General features: G+C 51.0%; 8 protein-coding genes across 8 annotated transcripts; 5 read left to right on the forward strand and 3 right to left on the reverse strand.

Moving 5' to 3' along the window:
• Window positions 1-1,189: 1,189 nt before the first annotated feature.
• Window positions 1,190-3,294, forward strand: M431DRAFT_205159 (hypothetical protein). The gene is made up of 4 exons (XM_024913382.1): window positions 1,190-1,636; window positions 2,008-2,311; window positions 2,369-2,596; window positions 2,651-3,294. Exons 1-4 carry the CDS (start codon window positions 1,416-1,418, stop codon window positions 2,966-2,968), a joined length of 1,071 nt encoding a protein of 356 aa, XP_024780849.1. The 5' UTR covers window positions 1,190-1,415; the 3' UTR covers window positions 2,969-3,294.
• Window positions 3,295-4,353: 1,059 nt separating this feature from the next.
• Window positions 4,354-6,196, forward strand: M431DRAFT_132582 (hypothetical protein). The gene is made up of 3 exons (XM_024912485.1): window positions 4,354-4,540; window positions 4,664-5,413; window positions 5,510-6,196. Exons 1-3 carry the CDS (start codon window positions 4,493-4,495, stop codon window positions 5,813-5,815), a joined length of 1,104 nt encoding a protein of 367 aa, XP_024780850.1. The 5' UTR covers window positions 4,354-4,492; the 3' UTR covers window positions 5,816-6,196.
• A 237-nt stretch (window positions 6,197-6,433) lies between these two features.
• Window positions 6,434-7,385, forward strand: M431DRAFT_489953 (hypothetical protein; the record flags this gene model as incomplete). Its single annotated transcript, XM_024916742.1, has 3 exons — window positions 6,434-6,484; window positions 6,561-7,203; window positions 7,303-7,385. 3 exons carry the CDS (start codon window positions 6,434-6,436, stop codon window positions 7,383-7,385), a joined length of 777 nt encoding a protein of 258 aa, XP_024780851.1.
• Window positions 7,386-8,627: 1,242 nt separating this feature from the next.
• M431DRAFT_477553 (hypothetical protein) lies at window positions 8,628-10,086 on the forward strand (the record flags this gene model as incomplete). Its single annotated transcript, XM_024915576.1, has 2 exons — window positions 8,628-8,825; window positions 8,905-10,086. The coding sequence occupies 2 exons, from the start codon at window positions 8,628-8,630 to the stop codon at window positions 10,084-10,086; spliced, it is 1,380 nt and encodes a 459-aa protein (XP_024780852.1).
• A 176-nt stretch (window positions 10,087-10,262) lies between these two features.
• M431DRAFT_503329 (hypothetical protein) lies at window positions 10,263-12,820 on the reverse strand. The gene has a single exon (XM_024918289.1). It carries the CDS (start codon window positions 12,498-12,500, stop codon window positions 10,692-10,694), a length of 1,809 nt encoding a protein of 602 aa, XP_024780853.1. The 5' UTR covers window positions 12,501-12,820; the 3' UTR covers window positions 10,263-10,691.
• Window positions 12,821-13,878: 1,058 nt separating this feature from the next.
• M431DRAFT_12928 (hypothetical protein) lies at window positions 13,879-15,334 on the reverse strand. Its single transcript, XM_024912394.1, has 3 exons — window positions 14,900-15,334; window positions 14,329-14,821; window positions 13,879-14,255 (listed from the first exon to the last, which is right to left on the reverse strand). Exons 1-3 carry the CDS (start codon window positions 15,039-15,041, stop codon window positions 14,021-14,023), a joined length of 870 nt encoding a protein of 289 aa, XP_024780854.1. The 5' UTR covers window positions 15,042-15,334; the 3' UTR covers window positions 13,879-14,020.
• A 1,150-nt stretch (window positions 15,335-16,484) lies between these two features.
• On the forward strand, window positions 16,485-18,572 carry M431DRAFT_477556 (hypothetical protein; the record flags this gene model as incomplete). Its single annotated transcript, XM_024915577.1, has 5 exons — window positions 16,485-16,666; window positions 16,723-16,932; window positions 16,980-17,034; window positions 17,088-17,513; window positions 17,556-18,572. 5 exons carry the CDS (start codon window positions 16,485-16,487, stop codon window positions 18,570-18,572), a joined length of 1,890 nt encoding a protein of 629 aa, XP_024780855.1.
• A 498-nt stretch (window positions 18,573-19,070) lies between these two features.
• Window positions 19,071-24,531, reverse strand: M431DRAFT_527131 (hypothetical protein). Its single transcript, XM_024920702.1, has 7 exons — window positions 23,930-24,531; window positions 22,847-23,791; window positions 22,457-22,774; window positions 21,905-22,260; window positions 20,306-21,855; window positions 19,771-20,092; window positions 19,071-19,632 (listed from the first exon to the last, which is right to left on the reverse strand). Exons 1-7 carry the CDS (start codon window positions 24,426-24,428, stop codon window positions 19,138-19,140), a joined length of 4,485 nt encoding a protein of 1,494 aa, XP_024780856.1. The 5' UTR covers window positions 24,429-24,531; the 3' UTR covers window positions 19,071-19,137.
• Between the last annotated feature and the right edge of the window lie 167 nt (window positions 24,532-24,698).

A 24,698-nucleotide genomic window follows, 5' to 3' on the forward strand; every position in this document is an offset into this window, starting at 1 on the left:
CGAAGCTGGACCAAAGCCGTGATGGATTGGTCTCGTCGTGGTCCCTTGCAGGTCTTTTAGGCACGTTGGCTGTGTTCTCCTGTCGCCTTTGCAGCAGCAAATAAGCCGGATTGGGTAAGAAATCGGAGAAACTGAGTAATAGGCGCTGCTGAGCTGTCGGCAGCTGCACGTCCACATCAGACGACTGAATAAGCCGTGGCTGTTGTCACGTCATGCTTGAACCGTCCACGGTACTGATGCATCCCCTTTCCCATTGATCCCATGAGATTATTGATGGGTTCCAACAGGTTCAATGATATTACTCCGTTCCTACCTAGTAGTATCCATTGAATTGTAATGCCCGCCTCCTATGTGCAGTAAAGGCAAGGTAGGGATATGTGGTGAATAGGGGCTTCTGAAGCAGTGGCAGCTGCCCTTGAAACAAAGCTCGCTCGCAACGCGCAGCTGCCTCAGTCCTCCAGTAAATTATGGGGAGGAGCAAGTTTCACGGCGTAGACAGTACGGATGGGTAGGTACCTGCCCGCTGGCAGCACGGCAGGCACAGCCAACGTTGGATGCACTGCATTGGACGTACCGATAACACAGTCTGCGGTTTCTGCCAGGTACCGTCCGTCCATCTGGATTGCATCAATCGTGCCAGTGCACTGGAACCTTATACCATGGGGTACCCAGAACCTAATGCCGCCTGTACCTGTATTACTAAAGTACTTACAGCTTGCGTGTCCAAACTCCGCACCTGTGCTCGTACAGTAGGTACTCCGTCGCAGGATATTAGGCCATCCGGCTGACATCTTAGAATAGGGGCGCATTGCAGTGCCTTGCCTGAGCACACAGCTTCCACGAGTTCCAGAATGTCAGGAACAAGATACACCTTGACCGCATCTGCTCCAGGGGCCGCCGGGTACTTGCAACGCCGGTACTCCCTGGTAGCGCCACTCGGTACCCCAAAGCTGGGGGATACATGCCACGACTTGTGCAGGAGGGGTCTGGACTTGCCCCAGCGCTGCTTGGCCTCTGCCTGACCTCTGTCTGAGTGCTGCCTGCCTCCCCCTCCTCGCTTGTACCTGCCGGGTCGCGGGGTACCTGCCGCCCAAGCCTAAATGCACCTGCGATCCTCGTACCTGCCCCCCTGCACGGTCCTTCCCAAGCACCACCTCCGAAAAAATATTTCAGTTATCGCACGCCTCGCCTCTCCTCCTCTCCTTTTCCCCTTCTTCTCTCCATCACACACCTTCAGTCAACCTGTGTTTCCGCGCAACGCACCGACGTCTGTCTTCCCTCAACTTGTTTCTAGGGCACCAAGCTACCCTGACCCAACTCCCTCCCTCATTGCACCAGAGTTCAAGTCCGACTCTCTTCCACAACAACACGTCATACGCCGACTATAACATCCCCTCTCCATCCGACTCGTCACCATGTCTGCTACCAACGTGGAGAAAGGCCCCGATGCCAACCCCGTTAATGACGCTGCAAACGCTCTGGGCAACCTCTCAATCAACAAGCCTGCCGATGACAAGGCCGCTGCCAACGAGGCCGCCTCGGCCAGTGCCGCTGAAGGTCGCCGTCTGTACATTGGCAACCTGGCATATGCGACAACTGAGGGAGAGTTGAAGGATTTCTTTAAGAGCTACCTTGTGTAAGTGGCCCCTCGTCGTTCACGCCTGCCTCTCTATACTTTGTCTCTACCTACCACGGCTTTTTGTCTTTTTGGCGGCCTCTTTGTTCCTGCTTGTCCTGTCAAGGCTGGTGACAAAGCACATCCCGCCTTAACGCTCTGGCGGCCCAACTTTGCGACGGTGTCCTGATTGGCGGTGAATGTCACTCCGCCCCGGCGTTGCTAGCATTGCATCACGCGATTAGCCTCTCACCTATCTCTCACCCCCGCAAGACCTTGATAGGGCGTGCCATTTGCTTGTGTCTCGGTTTTCCATCATTCTGCCGTTTCATCTACTTTGTTCTATTGCATTCCATCATACAGAGCATGTGCTGACAGCCCAATCTTTGCAGCGAGTCTGTCTCGATCCCCAAGAACCCCCGCACTGACCGCCCTGTCGGCTACGCCTTTGTCGACCTCTCTACCCCCAACGAGGCTGACCGTGCCATTGCTGAGCTCTCTGGCAAGGAGATTCTTGAGCGAAAGGTTTCTGTTCAGCTCGCTCGCAAGCCCGAGCCTGCTGGTGAGAAGCCCGAGGGCGCCAACGGAGAGGGTTCTGGCGCTGAGGGAACCCGCCGCCGAGCTTCTGGCCGTGGTCGTGGCCGTGGCCGTGGTCGCGGTGGACGTGGTGGCCGTGGTGGCCGCAATGCCACTAGCGTAAGTGTCTCCTATACTGAGCTACCATCCCACATGGTGCTGACATCATTATCATAGGAGAACGACGAGAAGAAGGAGGATGCCTCTGCTGACGCTTCCGGCGAGGCTGAGCCCCTGAAAGATATTACCAACACAGCCTCGGACGACAAGGGCGACAAGAACGACAAGAAGAACCAGAACCGCCCTCAGCGGGAGCGCCGCGAGCGTGGCCCCCCTGCTGACGGCATTCCTTCCAAGACCAAGGTCATGGTCGCCAACCTGCCCTATGACCTGACCGAGGAGAAGGTGAGTTGCGTATAGCCCATGTTTGCGAGAATGCGTGCTAAGTGATATGAGAAGCTCCTTGAACTCTTCAAAGACTACGAGCCTTCGTCAGCCAAGATTGCTCTCCGCCCCATCCCCCGCTTCATGATCAAGAAGCTCCAGGCTCGTGGCGAGGCTCGCAAGGGACGTGGCTTCGGCTTCGTTACCCTGGCTTCCGAGGAGCTCCAGCAGAAGGCCGTCGCTGAGATGAACGGAAAGGAGATTGAAGGACGTGAGATCGCTGTCAAGGTCGCCATCGATAGCCCCGACAAGACCGATGAGGAGGCCAATGCCCCCGCAGCCGCCAACGGCACCGAGGAGGTTGCCGCCGAGGCCCCGGCTGCTACTGCTTAAATTTAAGCGCGGCAATTTTTTTTTCACAGGCTGAACAGCTTGCCGCCTACGTTTGATGAGTACTCTTTATGATATGGCACGCGATTTGGACGATTTCAATTATGACGCCAGGACTGGCTTTTATATCATCTTCGGGGCTGGAAGGGAGCTACATTCGAATATTGCTTCAAGTCTTCATATCCCCAGGACGGTATAACGTGCCAGCTACTTCTTGACAAGTTAATATTTCCCCTCCGATGGAGCACGGGATTTGAAACCGAAAAAAAAAGGCCGCTTCAAAATGTTTTCTTATTTTTCGTAAATGCCTTTCCTTGTTACTATTTTCTTCTAGCTATGCGGTAACTCAAACCAAGGGCGGCAGGCAAAAAGGAAAGCGAACACGAGAATGAAAAGAGTATATTTTTGGCTGTGATTGATAATATTGCCTCTTGCTAGTGATGTTTTTGTCTCATCTTCCTCTCGAAGTCTTTTCTTTGCTCTGCATCCCTAGCATTATGTGTAGACAAGTACTGTGAGTTTGCCTTTGGTGCATGTGACGGAGGATTAATCTACAATTTGGAATTTCTTGTATATCAAGCGTCGACGGCATAGAGATAAAGGCACGACGAATGTATTTGGTGCTCTTATTAGGATAACAACTCAAGTAATCTACCTACCTGTTAGAGCTATCCTGGCTTGGCGGATGTAATTCTTGGTCCCTTGTCCGCATTGAAACACGATGCCAACCTGGGCTCAGGGCCCTTGCAAGGACATCCAGGCTACCTTGTTTGCAACATTCGAGTTGAGTCTCGCCGCCCGCTTCAAGTAAGCCGTATACGAGGAGGTTGAATATTGCACCGTGCTCATTGTGTCGCTTCAGCTTAGGATCCCGAGAATGCCATTGACGGCTCTGATGGCGATAACGGGCATGCATTGCAATGGAGACGGCAGAGGTCCATCCATCCATGCTATTTAGTGGTTGCATGTGCTAAATGATAGTGGAGGTACCTGTATCCATTTACTGGTGCAGTGTAGCAACGATAACAAGCAACCAGGCTGTGGCAAGCTCAAGGGCCAATGGTTTGCGAGCCCTGCAGAACAGTATATTCTAGGTTTAGTCAACATCCACGTTGCCCACCAGATGGATGGAATGAGATTAAATAAAATAAAATAAAAATAAATAGAAAAGACTGACAAAATAACAATCATCTCTATACAGAAACCTTGACTGGAGTCTTATATATGTTGAAAGATTGGAATACAGGTAAAGATAGTGGATGCTTCGTCCCATCACTGGTAAAGGACAGCTGCAGCAGCGCACGGCGAAATTATGGGGTTTCATGTTGGGGGCACAGCGCAAGGTTAAGAGGCCCCGCTCCCCTTGCCGCGACAACCTCCCTGCTGCACCAAGACCAAACATCACGCGCCAGGGCCGTCGAGTCGTTGGAGGAACCCGACGCCTTTTGTTTTGCTACCACCCGCAGTCGCTGCTTTTCTTTTTCCTTTTTCTTCTCCTCTCTACCAACGCTCCTCGTCAGAAACGCAATGGCTTCCAAGGCCATGTGGGAGGTCGATCCCGAGACCCGGTCCAAGGTACGGCGCATCTCCCTTCCAACTTGCACCTCGTCCCCCCTTTCGCGAGCCGGCGCATCGTCTGCTCTGGCAGGGGCCCCCGATGAACAACGACTGACCTGATTTTTGATTGTGCTACTCCAGTTGGCTGCTCTGCAAAAGGAATCCAAGAACAATGTCTGCTGCGACTGCAATGCCCCGTCGCCACAGTGGGCGTCGCCCAAGTTTGGCATCTTCATCTGCTTGACGTGCGCCGGCGTCCACCGCGGGCTCGGCGTCCACATCTCCTTTGTCCGAAGCATATCCATGGACGCCTTCAAGGCCAACGAGATTGAGCGCATGCGCCTGGGCGGCAACGAGGGCTGGAGGAAGTTTTTCGAGGAGCACGAGGACACCAAGATGAGGGGACTTACCTGGGACGATGCCACCATTGCCGAGCGGTACAGCGGCGAGGTTGGCGAAGAGTGGAAGGAGAGGCTGTCATGCAAGGTCGAGGGACGAGAGTACGTTCCCGGCGAGAAGAGGCCCGTCACCACACAGTCGACTCCCGCCGCTGCGAAGCCGTCTACCCCCCTCGGCGGCTCCGCAAACCGAAGCCAGAGCCCCCAGCAGGGCGGAAAGGTCAAGGTGGACGACAAGTATTTCGCCAAGCTGGGAGCAGACAATGCCTCACGGCCCGATGGCCTTCCTCCCAGTCAAGGCGGAAAGTATGCCGGCTTCGGAAATATGCCTACTTCTAACCAGTCCAGCCAGGGAGGTATAATGCCGGGGTTTGACGATTTGCAAAAGGACCCAATGGGCGCCATTACCAAGGGATTCGGCTGGTTTGCCTCCACCGTGTCCAAGACTGCTAAGACGGTGAATGATGGATACATTCAGCCCACCGCGAAGAGCGTGAGTATTTTCCCCACTTGTTTCTATGAGTCCCGCTCTCCTGATGACCAGCAATTACTCTACGGAAGCTAACTCTTTTGTTTTCCCTCTTTCTAGATTGCCGATGGTGAGTTTGCCAAGCAGGCCCAGTTGACGGCCGCCCAGCTTGCCAAACAGGCACAGCTTGCCGGCAAGAACGCACAAGAGGGCTTCACCAGATTTGTCGAAGGCCCCGAGTCTACCAAGCGAAACGCACCTCTGGATGCTAGCCGCAAGGACTTTTGGGATGACTTCTCCAGCTTAGCTGAACAGCAGAAACCGAACAATGCCATCGGCACAAGTGCTATAGGCATGGGCAAGAAGACGGCTCCGGGAGCCCCAGCCCAGAAGCCCAAGAGTGGCGACGAGTGGGATGATTGGTAAACAGTTGAAATGATTTCATGTTTGCTGGCGTTGGAGTACTATGGCCTGAAGAGATACACTTTTTTGACGAAATATGAGCGTTTGGAATAAATTGACAAGACGATAGCCGTCATCCAAGACACGATGGCCCATATACCAATTATGACGAGTGGCCTCGAGGCGAATCCAGGGCGTTGAACGAGCCTGGATGGAGCAACGACATGATGAAAGCCGCTGAGACAAGCCTGCTATAGAGGTATACACCATCTTATATGTATACCTGCTGCTCAGACCACAATAAGAGGGTATTACTGGGGAAGATTGCGGCTGGAGGAGAAAGATTCATGTATATACAAGATGCATCTAAATATTAATTCATTTTTCCCATTCAATATTATTTCCATGGCTTCTTCCCCTTGCCTGCTGTTGAAATAAGTGAAAATGATCGTCTTTCTGTCTCTAGCCCGACGCCGGGATCAATGTCACGTGAGTGAGTATCCGAGGTTGCACGGGAGCCGGCCCTAGCCGGCAGCTGTAAGGTCTCGGTCTCTTGGCCCGGCTATTTCATACTCGTATGTCGAGATCGGGAACGTCCCTCATTCTGGTCACATCCAACCCATCAAATATCCAGAAACAACAATGTCTGCCCTGCGGATTCTCGTCCCCGTGAAGCGAGTCATTGACTATGCTGTAAGAAGAGTCCCGGCTTCCAATGTTCGCTGTGAGGAGTGAGGAGCATGTCAATTGACCAAGATGGTGAAAACAGGTCAAGCCGCGAGTCAACAAGGCCCAGACGGGCGTGGAGACGGCCGGCGTCAAGCACTCGATGAACCCGTTCGACGACCTCTCCGTTGAAGAGTCTGTTCGAATCCGCGAAAAGAAGCGCGCGCCCGGCGGCGTCGAAGACATCTGCGCCTTCTCGGCCGGCCCGCCCAAGGCGCAGGAGATCCTGCGGACGGCCATGGCCATGGGCGCGGACCGGGGCATCCACGTGGAGATCAAGGACGGCGAGGAGCTGGAGCCGCTGACGGTGGCCAAGCTGCTGAAGAAGTCTGTGGAGGAGCAGAAGAGCAACCTAGTGATCCTGGGCAAGCAGAGCATCGACGACGACGCGGGGCAGACTGGGCAGATGCTGGCGGGTTTGCTTAACTGGCCGCAGGCGACGCAGGCGAGCAAGATTGAGTTTGGAGAGAATGACTCCGTGACGGTGACGAAGGAGATTGATGGTGGCGTGGAGACGGTGAGGGCGAAGTTGCCGATGGTGATTACGACGGATTTGCGGTTGAATACGCCGCGGTATGCTACGCTGCCTAATATTATGAAGGCGAAGAAGAAGAAGCTGGATAAGAAGACGCTTGAGGACTATGGATTGACGAATGACAAGAGGCTGAAGGTGTTGAAGGTTACAGGTACGTTGAGATACAGTTTCTATATGGCTGTGTTTTCCTCCCCATACTAGTATTGATGCGATATGGATGATATGAGGCTAATTAATGTGTGATGAACAGAGCCACCGCAGAGACAGGGAGGCGGCAAGGTTGAGGATGTCGATGGGTTGATTGGCAAGCTGAAGGAGCTGGGCGCTCTGTAAAAGGGGGGAAATGCGTACATTGTAGATTTGGTATACCTCCACGGCTGGTTATGAACTCGAAGTTGCATTTACGCCTATGGTAGACTATTATTACACAGGAAATGATATATCAATCTGACGTCTCCTAATCTTGGAAAACTCAAGTAACTCGAGTCAAGTCTTTTCTCTACCGAAATGCACTGCAATTGACCGTATACTGAATCAGTGCTTCGGTGTTGTTCCAATCTGCCCCGCCATCATCAATCTATCCGTCTCTAGTATGTCATGCCGCAACTCAGATCCAATGGCTTCACAGCAGTTGTTCGCATATGCATGTACACAACCATGTAACTCACGCCCTATCACCCAGATAATGCCACCAACATCCCACGCCCTTCTGCATCTCCAACCTCGTCTTCCACCCGTCTTTTCTCTTCTTCTCCCGCAAATCCCGCCCCCAATTTCAATGACTGCATTGTCATAATAGGGCACACGAGCCACAACGATATCGGCGCCCCAGAGCTCGCCCAAACAGGACAAGCCGCACTTGTCAAGGTGGCACTAACACGCCAAACCCGGCCAAACCAGCCAACCATTGGCCAGCAATTAATCTCTTGCTCCAAATTCATCATTGCGCTGAAAAAAAAAGGTCGATGGCACTAAACTATTATCTGACCCCTCCGATGCACCCTTTTTTTCCCTCTCCTCTTTTTTCTCTTCTCTCTTTTTTCTTTCTTCTTTTCATCATCTGTCAGAAGAGTCAACAGTCCAATCGCACCTTGTGCAAACATTCACATCAACCCAATCCAATCTACCATCTAGAGTGCCTTGTGCCTCGTTTATATATCTTCGACTTGCCGTTTCTCAATCCGCCCTTATGAACGGGCGCCCGTCGGAATTCACTTCTCAGGTATGTGACTCTTTTTTGATGTCGTTTTGTGCTGTGATGTACACGGCTCCCCACGTGTCCTTTTACATACAACTCCATTCTCCCCCACATTGGGCAGCTTTGGAAGAGCCCTCGTTTGCTTATATCATAAAATTCTGCATCAATTGCTTTCAAAATGCTAATATTGTGTGTTTTACAGGACTATCTCTCTGGTTGGTGCTACCATGACTCACCCCCTCATGATGTAAACTAACAACAAGCTTCACAATAGACCACCTGTGGAGGGCCTTGTCAGCTTAAAATATCTGCCTCCCACCACCTGTCATTTACCAAAGAAAACCAAACACCGAACCTAATCCGAACTCGCCGCTGCCATGTTCTCCAAGCTGGCAGCTAATTTCGCCCAACGAGCGGCTGGCTCTGCCACGAGCGCCTCTCGCCGGGTGGCTTTCCAGACCCGATTCTCGTCTAGCCAGACGCTTGCCAATGGCAGCAAGGGCAGGAACATGCCTTTTGCGCAGCCATTGGCAACTCAGCCTGCTGGAACTGTGCCCGCTACATTCACCATTCGAGTAAGATGCGCCATATATGTTCTCCTAGCACATATACATCGCCTATATAAACCATGTACTGACATGATTGTCTCACCAGGATGGCCCCATCTTCCGCGGCAAAGCCTTCGGCGCCAATGCTAACATCTCTGGCGAAGCCGTCTTTACTACGTCCCTGGTTGGCTATCCCGAGTCCATGACGGACCCCTCCTACCGTGGCCAGATTCTCGTCTTCACCCAGCCCCTGATTGGCAACTATGGCGTTCCCTCTAACGAACGTGACGAGTACAACCTCCTCAAGTACTTTGAGTCTCCCCACATCCAGTGTGCCGGTGTTGTCGTCTCCGATGTCGCCCTCAACTACAGCCACTGGACCGCTGTCGAGAGTCTGAGCGAGTGGTGTGCCCGTGAGGGCGTCCCCGCCATCTCCGGCGTCGACACTCGAGCCATTGTCACCCACCTCCGAGAGCAGGGTTCTTCCCTCGCTAGGATCTCCATTGGCGACGAGTACGATGCTGATGAGGATGAGAGCTTCGTCGACCCTGGCCAGATCAACCTGGTCAAGCGCGTCAGCACCAAGGCTCCCTTCGTGGTTGAGTCCCCCGGTGCTGACCTCCACATCGCCCTCATCGACTGCGGTGTCAAGGAGAACATTCTCCGCAGCTTGGTCAGCCGAGGCGCCTCGCTCACCGTCTTCCCCTACAACTACCCAATCCACAAGGTCGCCCAGCACTTTGACGGTGTCTTCATCTCCAACGGCCCTGGTGACCCTATCCACTGCCAGGAGACCGTCTACAACCTTGCCCGTCTGATGGAGACCTCCAACGTCCCCATCATGGGCATCTGTCTCGGCCACCAGCTCCTGGCCATGGCCGTCGGCGCCAAGACCATCAAGATGAAGTACGGCAACCGAGCCCACAACATCCCCGCCCTCGACTTGACCACCGGCCAGTGCCACATCACCAGCCAGAACCACGGATACGCCGTCGACTCCAGCACCCTGCCCAACGACTTCAAGGAGTACTTTGTCAACCTCAACGACGGCAGCAACGAGGGAATGATGCACCGCACCCGCCCCATCTTCTCAACCCAGTTCCACCCCGAGGCCAAGGGCGGCCCCATGGACAGCTCGTACCTGTTTGAGAAGTACCTCGAGAACGTCCGCGCTGCCAAGAGCGCCCAGCAAGTCTACAAGGACAACCGACCTAGCCAGTACATCCTTGATGTCCTGAGCAAGGAGCGTGTTGGTGTCGAGCCTGTTCCTCTTGTCGGCCTTGCTTAGAGCAGTGCCGAACTTTAGGAAATGGTCTATTTGGATCTTGAGGGGTTTGCGTTTTGGGCGTTTTAAAGTAATAGGGAACTTCAGATTGTTTCATGGTCCTTGCTTTTAATTCTAGTTGATTTTAACTAAAAAGAATTACAATTATTTTATATCACTTATAATTGAATATCGCTTGTGACTATTTCGTGAGGATCCTTCCAATAGTAGATGAAATTTTAAGCGAGATCTCAAAAAGTGCTCGAAATGCTTAAAATTGCAATTGACACAAGTCCTCTTATCAGAAGATCACCGGATCATCTCAACATAAACAAGACTCATACATGTTTATACATAGGTATCCTACATTAATTCATACACGCATATAGATCCTCAACCGGGATCCAATGCAAAAGCAAAAGCCACAGGGGGCCAAACATCGCAAAAAACCTTCATATCCATCTTCCCTCGTAAAAAAAACCCTCCGTGTTGCCACCCTATTATTATAACCCTGTATATTATCCCCTCCCCCTTAAACGCCATCAAGATTTGATAAATTCCATCATCCATGGTATCCCCCCTCTCAACTTCCCACGTCACACAGCACGATAACCCGTGGTCGGGTCGTTCTAGTCCCAGCTACTCGTAGGATACCCACCACCAGTGCGTCGGCTGGGGCCCGCACCGCTAGGGACATATCGATCGCCTCGGGACCGAAAGGGCGGTGTTCCTCTTCGTTGCCGAGGGCCGCTTCCGCGTCCGGCACGGCGTTCAGCTTCACGATGAGGAGGTCGAATGCCCTCGAAGATCTCTCTGCCGCGATCCACGAAGTTGTCGCCGCCTTCAAAGGAGTAGCGGTTGGAGTTGAAACCAGGACTCGAGTCCTCATTGCTGTAGACTGATATGTTGTCCAGACGGCGCCGGGCAACACTCTCTGCTACCGCCTGGTATGGGATGTGTGGACGGGCCTTGGTCCTTTCAACAACATGGTCCAAAGAGCTGGCGGTAGATCGCGGACCTGCTCGCCTTCCTCGTGGCCCGGTAGGTGGCGGGCGCATCGTCTCAGAATCCCACTGTCGACTGCGGTCACCCTCGACATCCCTTCCCCGAGAGCGATCCCCCTCGCCCTCATCCTCACGATACTGGTCGCGGCCACGCTGCGCCCGAGGGCCAATGGGCATAGCATTGGAACTTCCAGGCCCAAACTGGGGCAGCGGCGGTCTAGTAGCAGCAGCCGGTTCTGGCTGTCCCGTTCTCGACGCAAATGTAGATTCCACCAAAGAGGCCTGGACATCAGGTCCATCAGTATAAACCACCTGCCAACGAATCGACGACCGTCTACCGCCAGCCTCTTCCGTCTCGATCCATTCGTCGACTTTTTCGGAGGGAATAAAGTCTACTGATAGCGCCTTGCGGTTGCTCTCATTCGGCCAGACGGTGTCGTGCAGTGCTTTGCGAACTCGTTGGGCGGTGGCCACCGAGTCAAAGGCGACAAAGGCATGAGTACGGATCTGATCTAGGTAAAATCTAGCAATGGGGTCCTTAGCGGCGTCAGAATCATTCGTGGCTGCAAGGCTGACGAGATGGTTCTGCAGATCATCGGGGCGCAATGGGCGCATCAGATTGCTAATGTAGATTGAGGTAGTAGGGAAGTGCTGCGCCGGCTCCACGCTCCTCTCTGTCTCGACGGGCTGAACGTCTTCCATGGCAGAGGGCTGTTCTTCGTGAGAAGCGCTTGTCATGTCAATATCCGCCTCGTTCGGTTTGTCTGCGACGGGGGCGACATCCTCATGGGTGGTGTTATCGACGCGTGCACGTTTTTGTGCAATGTCTTCTTCGGTGGGAAGCGGGCTGTGAGAACGTCGCTTGCGCTTCTGAGCTTCCGGCGTCGGTTCGATAGAAACCTCTGCAGTGGGAACCTGTGAGGGCTCCTGTGTGGATTCTTGTGTGGGTTCTTTTGGCGCGGGGGAAGCAGTTCGTTCAAGGGGCTCTTCTTTGCCAGCTGGCGGGTGGCTGTCAACAGCCGCCTCGCTACCCTTGCCAGCATCGCCTTCTGGGGCTTCAGAGGGGTTCTCGACAATTGACACAGTTGGCTCAGGCTCAGCTGGCTCAGACTCAGCTGGAGCTGGAACTGGAGGCGCAATGCGATCCTCGGTTGGCAGCGCAGGCTTGGTTTCCTGGCCGTCATCGGCCGTTTGCTCGAGCGCTGGAGTAGGGTCCCTCGCGGGAGAGCGTTGTGCGGCGTCGACATTGTCTTCTTCGACAGCTGCCGGTTCATTGGACTCTTCTGGTGGGTTCTCGCCTCCCTCCTGCGCTGCCTCTTTGTCGGCAGCCTCCAGTCGCGCAACTAGCTCTGCCTTGAGGCCAGCATAGGGCAGACCGCGACTCTTGAGCTCTGCTTTGAGGTCGACGACTTTGAGTCCCGACCAGTCCACCATGGTGATGTATTTAGTAGATGCACCGCGGCACCTACTGTCGGCGGCTCGAAAGGGAGTAGAAGGGCGGCCGTTTGTTGCTTGCTTGCTTTCAGATGCTTGGGCGAAAGGGGGCGATTGCGGCAGGCGGCGGAGCTTTTTGGATGCGGTAATGCGCGATGACAAAGCTGACTAGGGCCAAATAGAAGAGATGGATAGAAATATTAGTCTTAGGCGACGAGATAAAATGCAGTTGTGAAGGCAGATGCGAGTTGAAAAAAGCTGCTTTTTCTCGCCGTCGGTTGAGGGAGAAAAGCTGCCAGGCGCGTCGCGAAAAGCGTTGGACGGTCAAATGCTTGTGAAGCTCGATGCGCTGCCCCTGCAGGGCTCCAGTTCAGCTGCATTTTTTGGGCCAAGCGGACGGGCCAAATCGTGATTACATAAACGTGTGGGTATTCCCACTCTGGCCTAGCGCGTATCCATGCCACTTCCATTTCACTTCCATTTGTACTTTGTGTTTTGTATATCTTTTCACTTTTGTGCTCGAGTCTACACAAGACGTCAAGGTTTTGTATTACGGCGCATGGCTGCATAACGTACTGTAGCACCTCGGTAGTCCATTTCCTGCAGGTGATTTCAGTTTCTGTCTTAGCTGTAGCTTTGAAGCTCTGGCTGGTTGGACGCTGCATCCCCTCGTGACCACTTGCTGCGAGCGACACTGCCATGTCCGCATTTGTTTAGTTTGGCCTTTGGGTCTCGACACAGGCACTTGTACGTACTGCGGCTATTTTCTACCTGGTACCCAAAGTACAGACTACATGTCATTTACGATGAGCTCAGTTAGTACTTGCTGCTGTTGCTGCTTCTATTCTTGCAGTACCACTGGCTTCATCAGAAGCTGCAGCATCATATTACTGGTCCCGTGAGGTCCAGGTCAGATGTTTGCTTGCCTGGCAATTGAGTTTGACTCTTGGGCGGATCTCAATGACGTGAAGCAAGAAAACAGACAAAACCGCTGCGAAAAGTATACTCGTGAATACAGGCACTTACTAAGGGAAAAGGAGCAAGCAGAGCATGGATTCCCACCAGGATCCGATCCGCTTCAACCAAAATGCAGGCCTAGCAAGGTTCCCCGCTTCAACTCAATCAATACCGGTGCATCGCTGGCTAAAATTCATCGAGACCCGGCTCGAGGTGAGCCAAAGTGGGGTTTCTCAAAGTATTACTCCGGAGTAGGGGCAAAAGCTTGTCCCCGCTTTGTTTGACGTTTGAGTGTTTGCTCTGCTTTGCTTCTCTCGTGAGTGCTGTGGCAGCTCATGGATTAGAGACAAACAAGGTGATAAACAGGTGGTGATGATGACATCAATCTATAGAGAAGTCAAAACAAATAAAAATTAAAAGAGTTCCAGATTCATTTCATTCGTTTCCTAATACTACAGCTAGTTCTTCAATGAACACGGCGGATGCTATAACATCGACCCGCAAGATTTACTACACAGCCAAGCTTTCGCTGGCGATTAATATGGCGCCTATATTGTTGCCATTCACACGTCGAGGCCGTCGACGACGACTCCCTTGTTCCAGGTCCACTGCAGGAGCCTGGCCACCTCTTCCGCACACTTATCATCCACCAGGGCGCTGACAAGATACAAGGATGCATCTATGCCAGCGCTCTGACCCCCCGCGGTGATCACCCGAAGACCACCGAGGCGCATCGCCGCACGTCTGACGATTGACTCACGACGTGTGTTGGACTCCTTGAAGGAGATGCTTCCCTTGCTGTTGTAGAAAGGCATAATTAGCAAACAAATCGACTTGTAGATGTAGAGTTCACAATGGTGTAACGACTTACCGGCCGTGAGGTCGTCCAGCATCGGACGCGCGGCGTGTGTATGGGCTTTCGTCTTCGCCAAGCTCGAAGCGAAGGTTGTTGACGACATATCGGGCATCCTCAATGACGTCGGTGCGTTCAGTCAAGAGTCGGGTAGCAGCATCGCTGCAGAGGTTCTCAAATTTGGTAAAGTAGTCGGAGTGAGTAGTGGCAGAGAGGCCACAGAGGATACCCTCTCGGGCAAGCAGATGTGAGCCGGTGCAGATGGACAAGAGGGTTCGTTCTCTGGCCGGATCCTTCTTCTGAAGGTCGGAAAAGGCGGTGATGAGGCCAAGAGGCTCAAGCTCCTTCTTGATGATCTCATCGACGTTTCCGCCGAGGATGACGAGAACGTCAAACTCATCGAGGCGCTCATGAGCCTCTCGGAAGGTGATTTGGGACTGCACAATGGGGCCCTGGGCGGAGAGAACCTGGGGCTCACTGCCGGCAAGAGTCACTTCAAATGCTTTGGTGGCTGTTTGAGATGCGGGGAAAGCTGGTTAGCATTTGGGTCCAACCCAACCTTGACGGCCTCACAACAGCATGTACGTACAATCATCGCCAAAGTCATGCTGGGCTTGGCAGAAAGTAGCCAATGGCCCTGCAAAGTCAAGCATGTCAAACTTGGGATGCAGAGCAAAGAGGACGTCGATGGGTTCCTGGTCAGCAATAGCTGAAGTCTTATTCGCAGCCATCTTGAAATGCGGGGGAGATGTGTGTTTGAGAAAGACAAGAAGAGTGTGGGTGATTCAGATGGAATTGACGGCTTGGAAGTGTAAGCCGACAGCGTATGATACGACTTGAGGAATGAAGAGGAGGTGGACGTCTCTGACGCTTTCAATTGGGATGTTTTGAGGGTATAATTGAGATGGATGAGGAGAAAAAAGAAGGAAGAAGGAAGGAAAAACCAAAGTTCGAGGAGCAGAAGAAATAGGGCCGTAGCTCCAAGAGAGGGGGAAGCGAGGAGGGGCACGAGGGAGGAGATCACGCGAGGATGGAATGGACACTGTACGGTAGGTGGCGCGCTGCTCACCCCGGGCACCCGAGCTTAAGAGATGATCAGCACATAGAGGCACATGATGCCCACATAAAGGCCGCGCTAAACTCCTCGTACAGTAGCAGTCACTACCTGTAGGTCGTAGGTCAATTAATCTTCTTGCGCACTTCCAGTCGCCTACCAATTGGTAGTAATTGCCGATACCAATCTACAAACCGCATCAAACCGGTATTGCCATTGTTCTTTTCTCTCTCCGTCGTTTACTGCCAGACTTCGGTCTGTTGAGTATGCGCGGGAGTCCATTCGTTTATTGCTTTTATTTCGGATATTATCATCATCGGTCTGCTTGTATGGGAAGAGATTGAAGGGCTAGGTTGACAAAACGAAACAACAGGTCCCTGAAGTAGATGATATTGGTTTAGCCCCTATGCTACGAGAGAAACCACTGGCATAGCGAACCATACCAAGTGATCTGCATTTATATAAGTGTTTATTCTAAACGCCCAGTCCCTTTTATATCTTGGCCCCCATCTCAATGTCTCCTTTGCAGTATTTACATGGACCATGATGTTCCTCACCTCACATCTTTGTTCCCAATCCCGTAATCTCTTCTCTACCAGCTCCGCTTCTCTAAAATTTCCTTGAGTCTGTGATCTCTGCCTGAGGTGTTTACCATGATCCCGTGATCTTTCCCGTGATCTTTTCCTTAAATATCTCTTCGCTCGCTCCTCTTCCCTCATCTCTCTTCCCTCGCATCTTGCTACACGTTACGGATGGGAGTCATGACATCCACTCGACAAATCAGCATCTCCATTACACATCAATTTTTCGCTAGAGCTGTTGCGAAATGGCGAAATGGAATGATATATGGTACACAATTCAAATATGGATTTCTCTCGAAATGTTTGAGATGAGCTACCATCCAAGGATGTCACTTCGCGATGTGAGAATGGGAGCAGGGAAGGAGACGACGTGCTCCTTCCCAAACTCCCGCAACGGATAAGCGAAGACACACAATTTTTTTTCATGACCTCAAAATTTTCCACTTGTTCTATTGAATGTATACATCTTGAACAGCCAAACGAATCGGATCGACAATCTGTTAAGCTGGCTACTGAAGAAAACCACATACACCGACACAATGGACACAAAACAAGGAGATCTGGTGCCAATCTCAGAAGAAGAAGTTCTGGTGCTAAGCGCATTGAAAGAGACAGGGTTGCCATCTGATTTCTTTTGGAGTGATAATTGGCTGCGTGTACTCTTGGGAAAGACAAATGCAACTATGGAGTTGAGAAGCAGAATTGAACAGTTTCAGGAGAGGTATACACCCAGCGTCCAACTTCCTTGCACTTGGTACTAATTATGCCATTGAATAGTATTCGAATGCGAGAGTTTCCACAGTCTCTCATTGATATAACAGCCTTTTGCAATGATATGGACCGACAGAGTTGGCATTCACATGATGCTACTATCGATGTGCTTTGGGACAAATATCTTGCAGATGTGAAACAGTGCAACAATCAACTAAACACTGATGTAATGGTAAAGCCATCTGGCCCCTATGGAGCAATTTTATATACTCAATGGTATGCTTATTTTGACTGCGTTGTCCTACCTCACTGACACTTATTAGGCACTATCCCACGTTCACGACCAAGAAGACCAACCTCTATTGTGGCCATGTCATGGTATGCCTTTGTATTCCGTTTTGTTCACTTAGCGAGACCTAACATATTATTAGGATCCAAGTAATCCCAGTTTGCTCCAACAATTCCTAAAACTTGGATGTCCACCGACTGTACTATCATCAGACATGCTCCCAATTAGATCCGACTCATGCAACCCTAGCTGGACAAAAATCCACAACTGGGATCAAATCTCTCGGCTAAGTAAAGCATTTAATTATGCCTTAATGAGAAGATCACCCATTGTTTTACTTGTTGGTCAAGCCGCTTTCGACACATTTGATGAGTATTTACGTCAAGACCAAAGCCTTCATCTCACTAAGGTTCGAATTTTTATGCCTCGGACGCTCGGCAGACAACCCTTTTTCTATGCAGTGTCGGAGAAAAAGTCATCTGAGATCCAGCAACTGGTCTTTTTCGTTCAACATGGCAGCCACTTTGTATATGGGGCTTCTATTAAGGCAGGACTCTACGCCGACTTGGTATAGAATACCGTGGCGGGTATTGCAGACATTCCCATCCAGCGAACAGATCACTTCACTAGGATGGCACTTCCAAATAACTCATCTCTAGAGAGCAAAAGAAAGAGGTACAAAGAGCTGGGCTATCCTGGCCTCGTTAAGGCCCGACAAAAGCGAGTTGAGAATTGTGAGGAAAGGAAAGCTGAAAAGGCCCGACAAAATCAAGTTGAGAATTGTGAGGAAAGGAAAGCTGAAAAGGCCCGACAAAAGCAAGTTAAGCTGGAAAGGAAAGCTGAAGAGGACCGACAAATTGAGCTGGACCGACAATGGATAGCTGAGCTGGACCGACAAAAGCAAGCCGGGCTGGGTCCAAAGGCGCTAGCCGCGCTGAATTTCGTCAAGGCCCGGAAAAAGCAAGATGAGCTGGACAACCACAATCTCCTCAAGGCCGGCGCAACCTTTCAGATAATAGCTACTCGTTCCAGGGACCTGGCACGTCTTTATACCCTCTTCTTGTCCTATGAGATACAGCATTTGCTTTCGAAGCCTGCGAGCTTTTACGTCGAGGATAATGTCAAGGCCATATTTCTGCACTATAGAGATTTTCATCACTGGTCATTAAAATGGGATGATTTGTCTAGATGGGTAAAGGTTTCTTACATAAAGAGAATCCAGAATACCTATCGCGAATTCCAGGACTTCCAAGCTTTAACAGCAAAATTCGAACAGCTGAAGACAAAACCTCGATACAATGTTCTTAATAAATACGCACTCTGGTCCGATAGGGATCACGATTTGGATCAGCTTTGCAAAACCGACAATATCGGCTGGGAACCTCATCCAGCGGTAACGATTTTCTGGCCTGGTTCTTTGAAACGCCTGAGGGAACAGTCGAAGACGGGTTCAAACACGAGCCGATTAGCCAGTAACTCTTCAGATGCCGGCTGCAAGCGAAATAGAGAGTCCAGCGACAACGCAGCAGAAACAACACAGGCACATGCTGCTGCATTACCTCAGCCGCCGGCAAAACGCACCAAGATCGCGATATCCGATTTAATCCATCCAATTGACCTCTCTTAAGGAGACTCCCGTGCCGATTCCCATTATTCCTACTAGTCGACCCAAGAATTCTTAATCTCTATGTACAACCAATTTTGACAATAAGTTAGTTCTGATTTCCTGCAGGTAAAAAACGTTCTACTTCATGTATTTAATATCTGGCTTCATGTCTTGATCTCGACGGCACTGGAAGTCTCATTTCGCAATAGCTTTAGCGGAGGGTACATAGCTAATTAATCAACGAAGACACTTCGGATTTCTCAATACAGTAACATGGTTTTATTGAAGCCAAGAGAACGCACCATGCGTCATTGTAATTATATGCAAACTTGACCAAAGCTCTAGCGAAATGACGACCAATTACTGCATCTCTTGGGGAAAAAGCAAGGGGGGCAAAAGGGAATCCCCTATAAAATCATTATTTTAAACATAAATCACGAGTCACGAAGCGCGTTGGAATAGAGCTCAAGAGAATTTGATTCAGCAAAATAACCTCCCCCGCCAACTCCCGCCAATCCGGTCGCTCCTTTTAGTTAGTGAACTATATGATGTATATAGTTTAATCTTCCAAAATTGCAATGCCATGCTAGTTTTCTTCCTCATCCATGCTATTGTCCTCCCCCATATCAGCATACTCATCAGCAGAAGCGAACTCCTCACCACCGTCGTCTTCATCTAGCTCCCCTGATAACTCATCTGCATCAGCAAGCGAAGCATCAAAAGAGTCCAGCGACGTTGGCTCTTGTTGCCGCGCCTGTACCGAAAGATTCAGCCTCTCCTTCCGATCTTGTTCCTCTTCCTTCACCTTAACCCGCCTGATGCTCCTGTCAAGCTTGTCCTCAAGGGACTGGCGTAAACGACCCTCCTCATAACTCAACCAAGCCTCCATCTGGTCCATGCTGTAATCCTTGATTAGCTCAAGGAGCCCAACGACGACCCAGTCATTGTTCCGGGTCCAGAAAACAGACGGTCGTTCCGAATTCATCACCAGTTTGGCGACAGCCGACAGGATTATCCCAAGCTTCCTGGCTTCCAATGAGTAGTATGACAGACTCGCACCGTCTCGGTCCCAGAGCACTACCTAAGCATATCTGTTGAAAGAGTGGTGAAAATACGAGCGCATCAGCTCGAACAATACAATCTCTCGAAGCGCTCCTTCAAGCCAACTTGGCAAGTTGCACTCCGCAGACAATTGGCGGGCCCATTTTGTCAGCATTACTCTCTCTTGGTGATCATGGAAAGTGTCCTTCACTTTAAGGTTGTGCCAAATAACCTGATGTTGCTGTCCGAGACGATTGAGCCGCCCATGAGTTTGCAAGATTATCTTCGCGCTGAAATGAAGAGTTGCGAGAATACCTATGTGGCACGCTGTGTGAAGATTAACCCCCGTGGACATTATATTAATGTTTGCAACGAAGACTTGGGCATCTGAAGTTGGGTCGCAAAAGAGCCTTATCGCCTCGATTTTTGCGCCGGGCTTATCCGACGATCGTACTGTCAATGTATTGAAGCCAGCCATCAAGAGCGTTGCATACGTTATTCTATCTGCGAGTTAGCCACAGTCCTTTGGGGTTGTCTTGAGGTAGGTATCAAAGTGCCATTTCGCTACAGCTTTAGCGATTAATTTGGCTACAGCTTTACTGAAATGACGGCAAAGCTCGAAGATGCATCGAAGTGTCATTTCAGTAAAGCTTTAGCCAAATTAATCGCTAAAGCTGTAGCGAAATGGCGCCCGAGGGGAGTTCGTTACTTACTGTTGTATCCAAGGGGTGTCTATGTAGACCACCACTCGCTTTTGGTTCTTGATGACATAGTCATGGCACAGCTCTATTATCCTGGCCAACATGGGGCTCGAGGCGGTCAGCCATCTCAGCCAGCCGATCCGTTCCGCGGGCGCAATGACATCAGGATCAAGACATGACCTAGTGAAGACGTAATTGAGGCCGCAATTATTATCAAACCCGAGCAGTTGTTGTAAATGCTCAACGCCCACCATGGGCATGTCGTCCTTGTTGGCGCGCTGGAAAAGCCGTTGTTGTTGGCTTTTTGTGATTGGCTGAGAATCGCGCACGCTGACAAGCGCCTTCGAAATGTTAGGGATATCTCTGCCAAAGATCTCGTCCACGTTCGTGTAAAGGATCTTCAGGTTCCGAAAATCAAAAGCCACCAGAACACCCTCTCTGTAGGCACTAAAGTTGATTGACGCCTCGCGGTCAGATGGGTTGATGATGCCTTGCGGCGAAGCGGTGAATTCTTGCAAAGTATTGCTTGCCATCAAAAACATATTTTTGGCAGCGTCGCGACCATGTTTTCGGACGAGATTCTTGCGGGTTTTGTCGAAATTTAACTCTTCGCTTATTATTTTCATGGGTAGCATGTCTGCCGATGGAAAGCACACTTCGCCGTTGGGCAGAAGAAGTCGAGATCGCTGAGTGCGCCGAAGCGAAACGGCCCGAAGGATGGCAGATATGACGTCTTTCCCAAAGGCAGAGGACCACTCCGCCTCGCGCCCAACTCTCTCCACAAAGAAAGGATTCAGTTGCCATATCTTGACACCGTCCTGCAGAAACTTCTTGACTTTTCCCCAGTATTTGGAAGGATGCTCCTCGATGAAACTTCGGGAGAGTATCCCTCGCGTCTTGCGGCGGCTATCGAAGACATTCCACTCCTTCTCAGGGTCATAGTCTTCCCGCCAAAGCCCCTCCAGATATCCAATCTCGCTATTGCGCAGTAGCGGCATGTCAATCCCAAATCTAGGCCACATCAGATGTAGTGGAGAAAGGATGTCCTGGAGGCTACTCATTAGTGGTGTTCCAGTTACCCACATCAGCCACCTCCAGTTCAAAAGCCGAAATGTGCGGTTATAGATTGAGTCCACGCGTCTGGCCAGATGTGCCTCGTCGACAATGAGGAAGCCCCATCGAATTTCTTGAACAGCGGGGCGTCTCAGTCTGTACTTGACAATGTTGCCATCAGGCTGAATGTCATCGTCCTCAGATAGAAAATGGTGTCTTCTTTTTTGGAGCTCAGGGTCATCTTCGGACTCGTAACGTGGAACTCGTTTGCTTGCATCAAACCGCTTTTTGATCTTTTTTGAGACCATCTCTTCGAGATCCATCCAGTCGTCTTCGCTTCCAGATGATTCCTCTTCCTGGGCTTTACGTCTGTTCCTTGAAGGACCTGCCCGCCGTTTGGGTTTGGCGCCTGTTTGGCGCCGTTCCAAAAACACAAATCGTTTTTCCTCACGAACCACTTCTCTCTGATGCAGAGTCGGATAAGTGGTTACTACAACAATTTTGCCGGTCTATAAAAAATGTCAGAGTTGCTCTACAAAGTTGGCAGTTTGAACTCACCTCTGGATCAGATTGATCAAGGTTGCGCAATTTGGTCAAGAACTCGGCCTTTTGCAATATGGTTGCGCCATCGAACCGTTTGGAGTCCGATTTTGAGCCGTAGTAGAGCCATATAGTAAGACCTGGGAAGTTTCTTTTCAACTCCCGGTGCGTCTGATGAATTGTTGGAACTGGATTCACAAGCAAGGTGGGGTAGTAAAGTCTCGGCTTTCCCTTTCCAGCTTTATTTTGTGATTCGACCAGGCGAGCCCGACATTCGATTGTGGCAGCAAAGACCTTAGTCTTGCCAAGACCCATCTCATTGCTGAAAAAAACATGACCCAAAGTCTCCAACTTCGCGAAAATGAAGCCTAAATCTGATGAATGTTAGCATGATTCGAATAGCCTCAAGTGCACTTCAAGGTGGCATTTCGCAAAAGCTTGAGCGAAAACCCGCCAGAAGTCGAGGGATCTTAAGGCGCATTTCGCTCAAGCTTGAGCGAAAAGAAGCCGCTCAAGCTTCTTTTCACAAAAGCTTGAGCGAAATGCGCCTTAAGAAAGGGGTTCACTTACCAGCTACTTGATGAGGCTTCAAAGGCTCGATGTCTGCATCCGGGTATAATTTGAGAGACGGATATTCTTCAATGTCAAAGCGACGGCAGATGGACTGGATGTCGGGGTTTTCAGGCGGAGGTTGTCCGTTGCAAATAAACTCAATTCCGAAAGCACGAGTGATGGCTTGCCTCAGGGCTTCTTCATCCTCTGGCTTTTCCGACAAAACTTGTTGGATGGCCTCAGAGGCAATACCCTGATCCAAGAATTCGGCCAATTGGCCCTCATCGACCAGCGAGGTGAACGTCGTAACACTTTGCTCAATCTTCGCATGGGCCACTGCGAGATTTCCCCATCCATAGTGCTTGGAGATAAAATTCAAGAAGTCTTCCTAGGACCCTTGGCTCATACCCTCCAATGTCTGCCATAGAGGTTGGCTGTCCCGCAGATCGGAGCCATCCTTCTTGAACCGTTTCTGCTGCGAAGATACGCACTCAAGATACAGCGTTTGTAGCTCAATTCGCTTGTCGTTCTCAACAGAATCTGAATTCGCGTTATAAAGCTGCGAAGACGTGGTTGCGATTTCTGAAGCTTCCAAATCACTGCCATCCGAGTCCTCGTCGTTTTCTTCCAGTTTGCGTGTGCTTGGCAGGGGGTGCGCCAAGGTTTGTCTGACAGCACACTGTTGCGGGCTTTCGTCGTCTTCGATTCCGGCCATCGGCTTCTGTCGCACTGGGTCGAAATAACCAAGAAACTTGTCACGAGCCGATGGTATTCGACTCGCATGGATGTTGATCCCTGGAGCCGTTCGCCGATACAAGGCGAGATATAGTAAAGTGATTGACCTGTTGAGATCTTCCAGACTAAAGGTTTCTCCAACTCTGCGGCAATTGCCGCCATGTCCATCTGGCGTCGGGTAACGTGAAAGGTAATCAGGGTCTGTTCGGCAATACTGAATGTCTTTCTTCCACTGTGTGGGAGCAAATAACAGGATTTGCACAGCGTGGGCCAAGATCGTCGCTACAACGTCAACCTCTTCCCCCTCTTCTCGACCAAGCAGACTTGCTGTAACAGGAAGGAAGATGGGGGACGTCAAATCGCGGATAATTTGGTCGATGTATAACTTTACCTTTCTGTCTTCCAAGTACGCCTTTATCACCTCATCCGGATTGATCCGATTTTGTTCTTTCTCCTCCTCGGTCAAATTGCCGACATGAGATCGACTTTCCGAGAAGATCGTGTGCATTTCTGGCGTCTCGAACTCTTCTTCCTCCTCGTCCTCGATAAGCTGTTGGGCGGTGGTAGCCTTGAATTTCGCTGCCATGAACACAAGGCCCTCGGGGACAATGTCGCATACTGCCATAAGGTTAGTATATGTATTCAAGAGGGCATTTCGCTAGAGCTTTTGCGAACAGGAGGGCACTTCGCTAGAGCTTTTGCGAATTTGATTCACAAAAGCTCTAGCGAAGTGCCCTCCGAACGTCAAACACTTACCCACGGTGTCGACAAAGTTGAGTAAGGTTTTCTCACTCATCCCGTTGTAGGCAGCCAGAGACGCTCCTCCCTTGGGTAGTGTAGTGTATCTGTGAAGTACGTGAACTCCATCGTGATGTCCCAGGCCTTTCCAGATTTCCGAATTTTTCTTGATGTCTTTGGGAGTATCTGGCGTGGTGATCGCGGTGTCCGCAACACTGTAATCGGTGTTTTCTGGATCTGTTCGCCATTTCGCCAAATCTTTCTGTAGGTGCAAGGGTGCGAAATGCTCGACGGTCAGATCTTGTTTCGCCTTGACGCCGGACTTCGTAGCGGACTTCGGAGCGCTTTTCGTAGCAGACTTCGGAGCGCTTTTCGTAGCAGACTTCGGAGCGCTCTTCTTCGCGGGCTTTGGTGACGCTGGCGGGGAACTTTCAGGTGAGTCTTGTGGGGGACTTTCGGGTGGGTCTTGCGGGGGAGCTTTTGGTGGGGCCTTCTCCTGCCGCTTTCTCGCCGGCATTTTGACGCCCAATTCGCTAGAGCTTTTGTCAAGTCGATGCTAAGTTGTCGTTTCGCTAGAGCTGTTGCGAAGATGCGCGTCCGGAGAAGAGAGAGAAGGAGCGAGGATGAAGAAGGAAGGAAAGAAGAAGGAAGGAGGAAGGAAGGAAGTTGGGGGGAGGAGAATATATAGTTGTTACATGTCATGTGATCTATCACATGACTCAATGGAGAGCCAAGATACTTGGGTACATACCTTCGAGACTACAGGTACTTAGGTAGGTACCTAGTT

The sequence above is a fragment of the Trichoderma harzianum genome, assembly GCF_003025095.1.
Source record: "Trichoderma harzianum CBS 226.95 unplaced genomic scaffold M431scaffold_1, whole genome shotgun sequence".
NCBI classification, from domain to species: domain Eukaryota; kingdom Fungi; phylum Ascomycota; class Sordariomycetes; order Hypocreales; family Hypocreaceae; genus Trichoderma; species Trichoderma harzianum.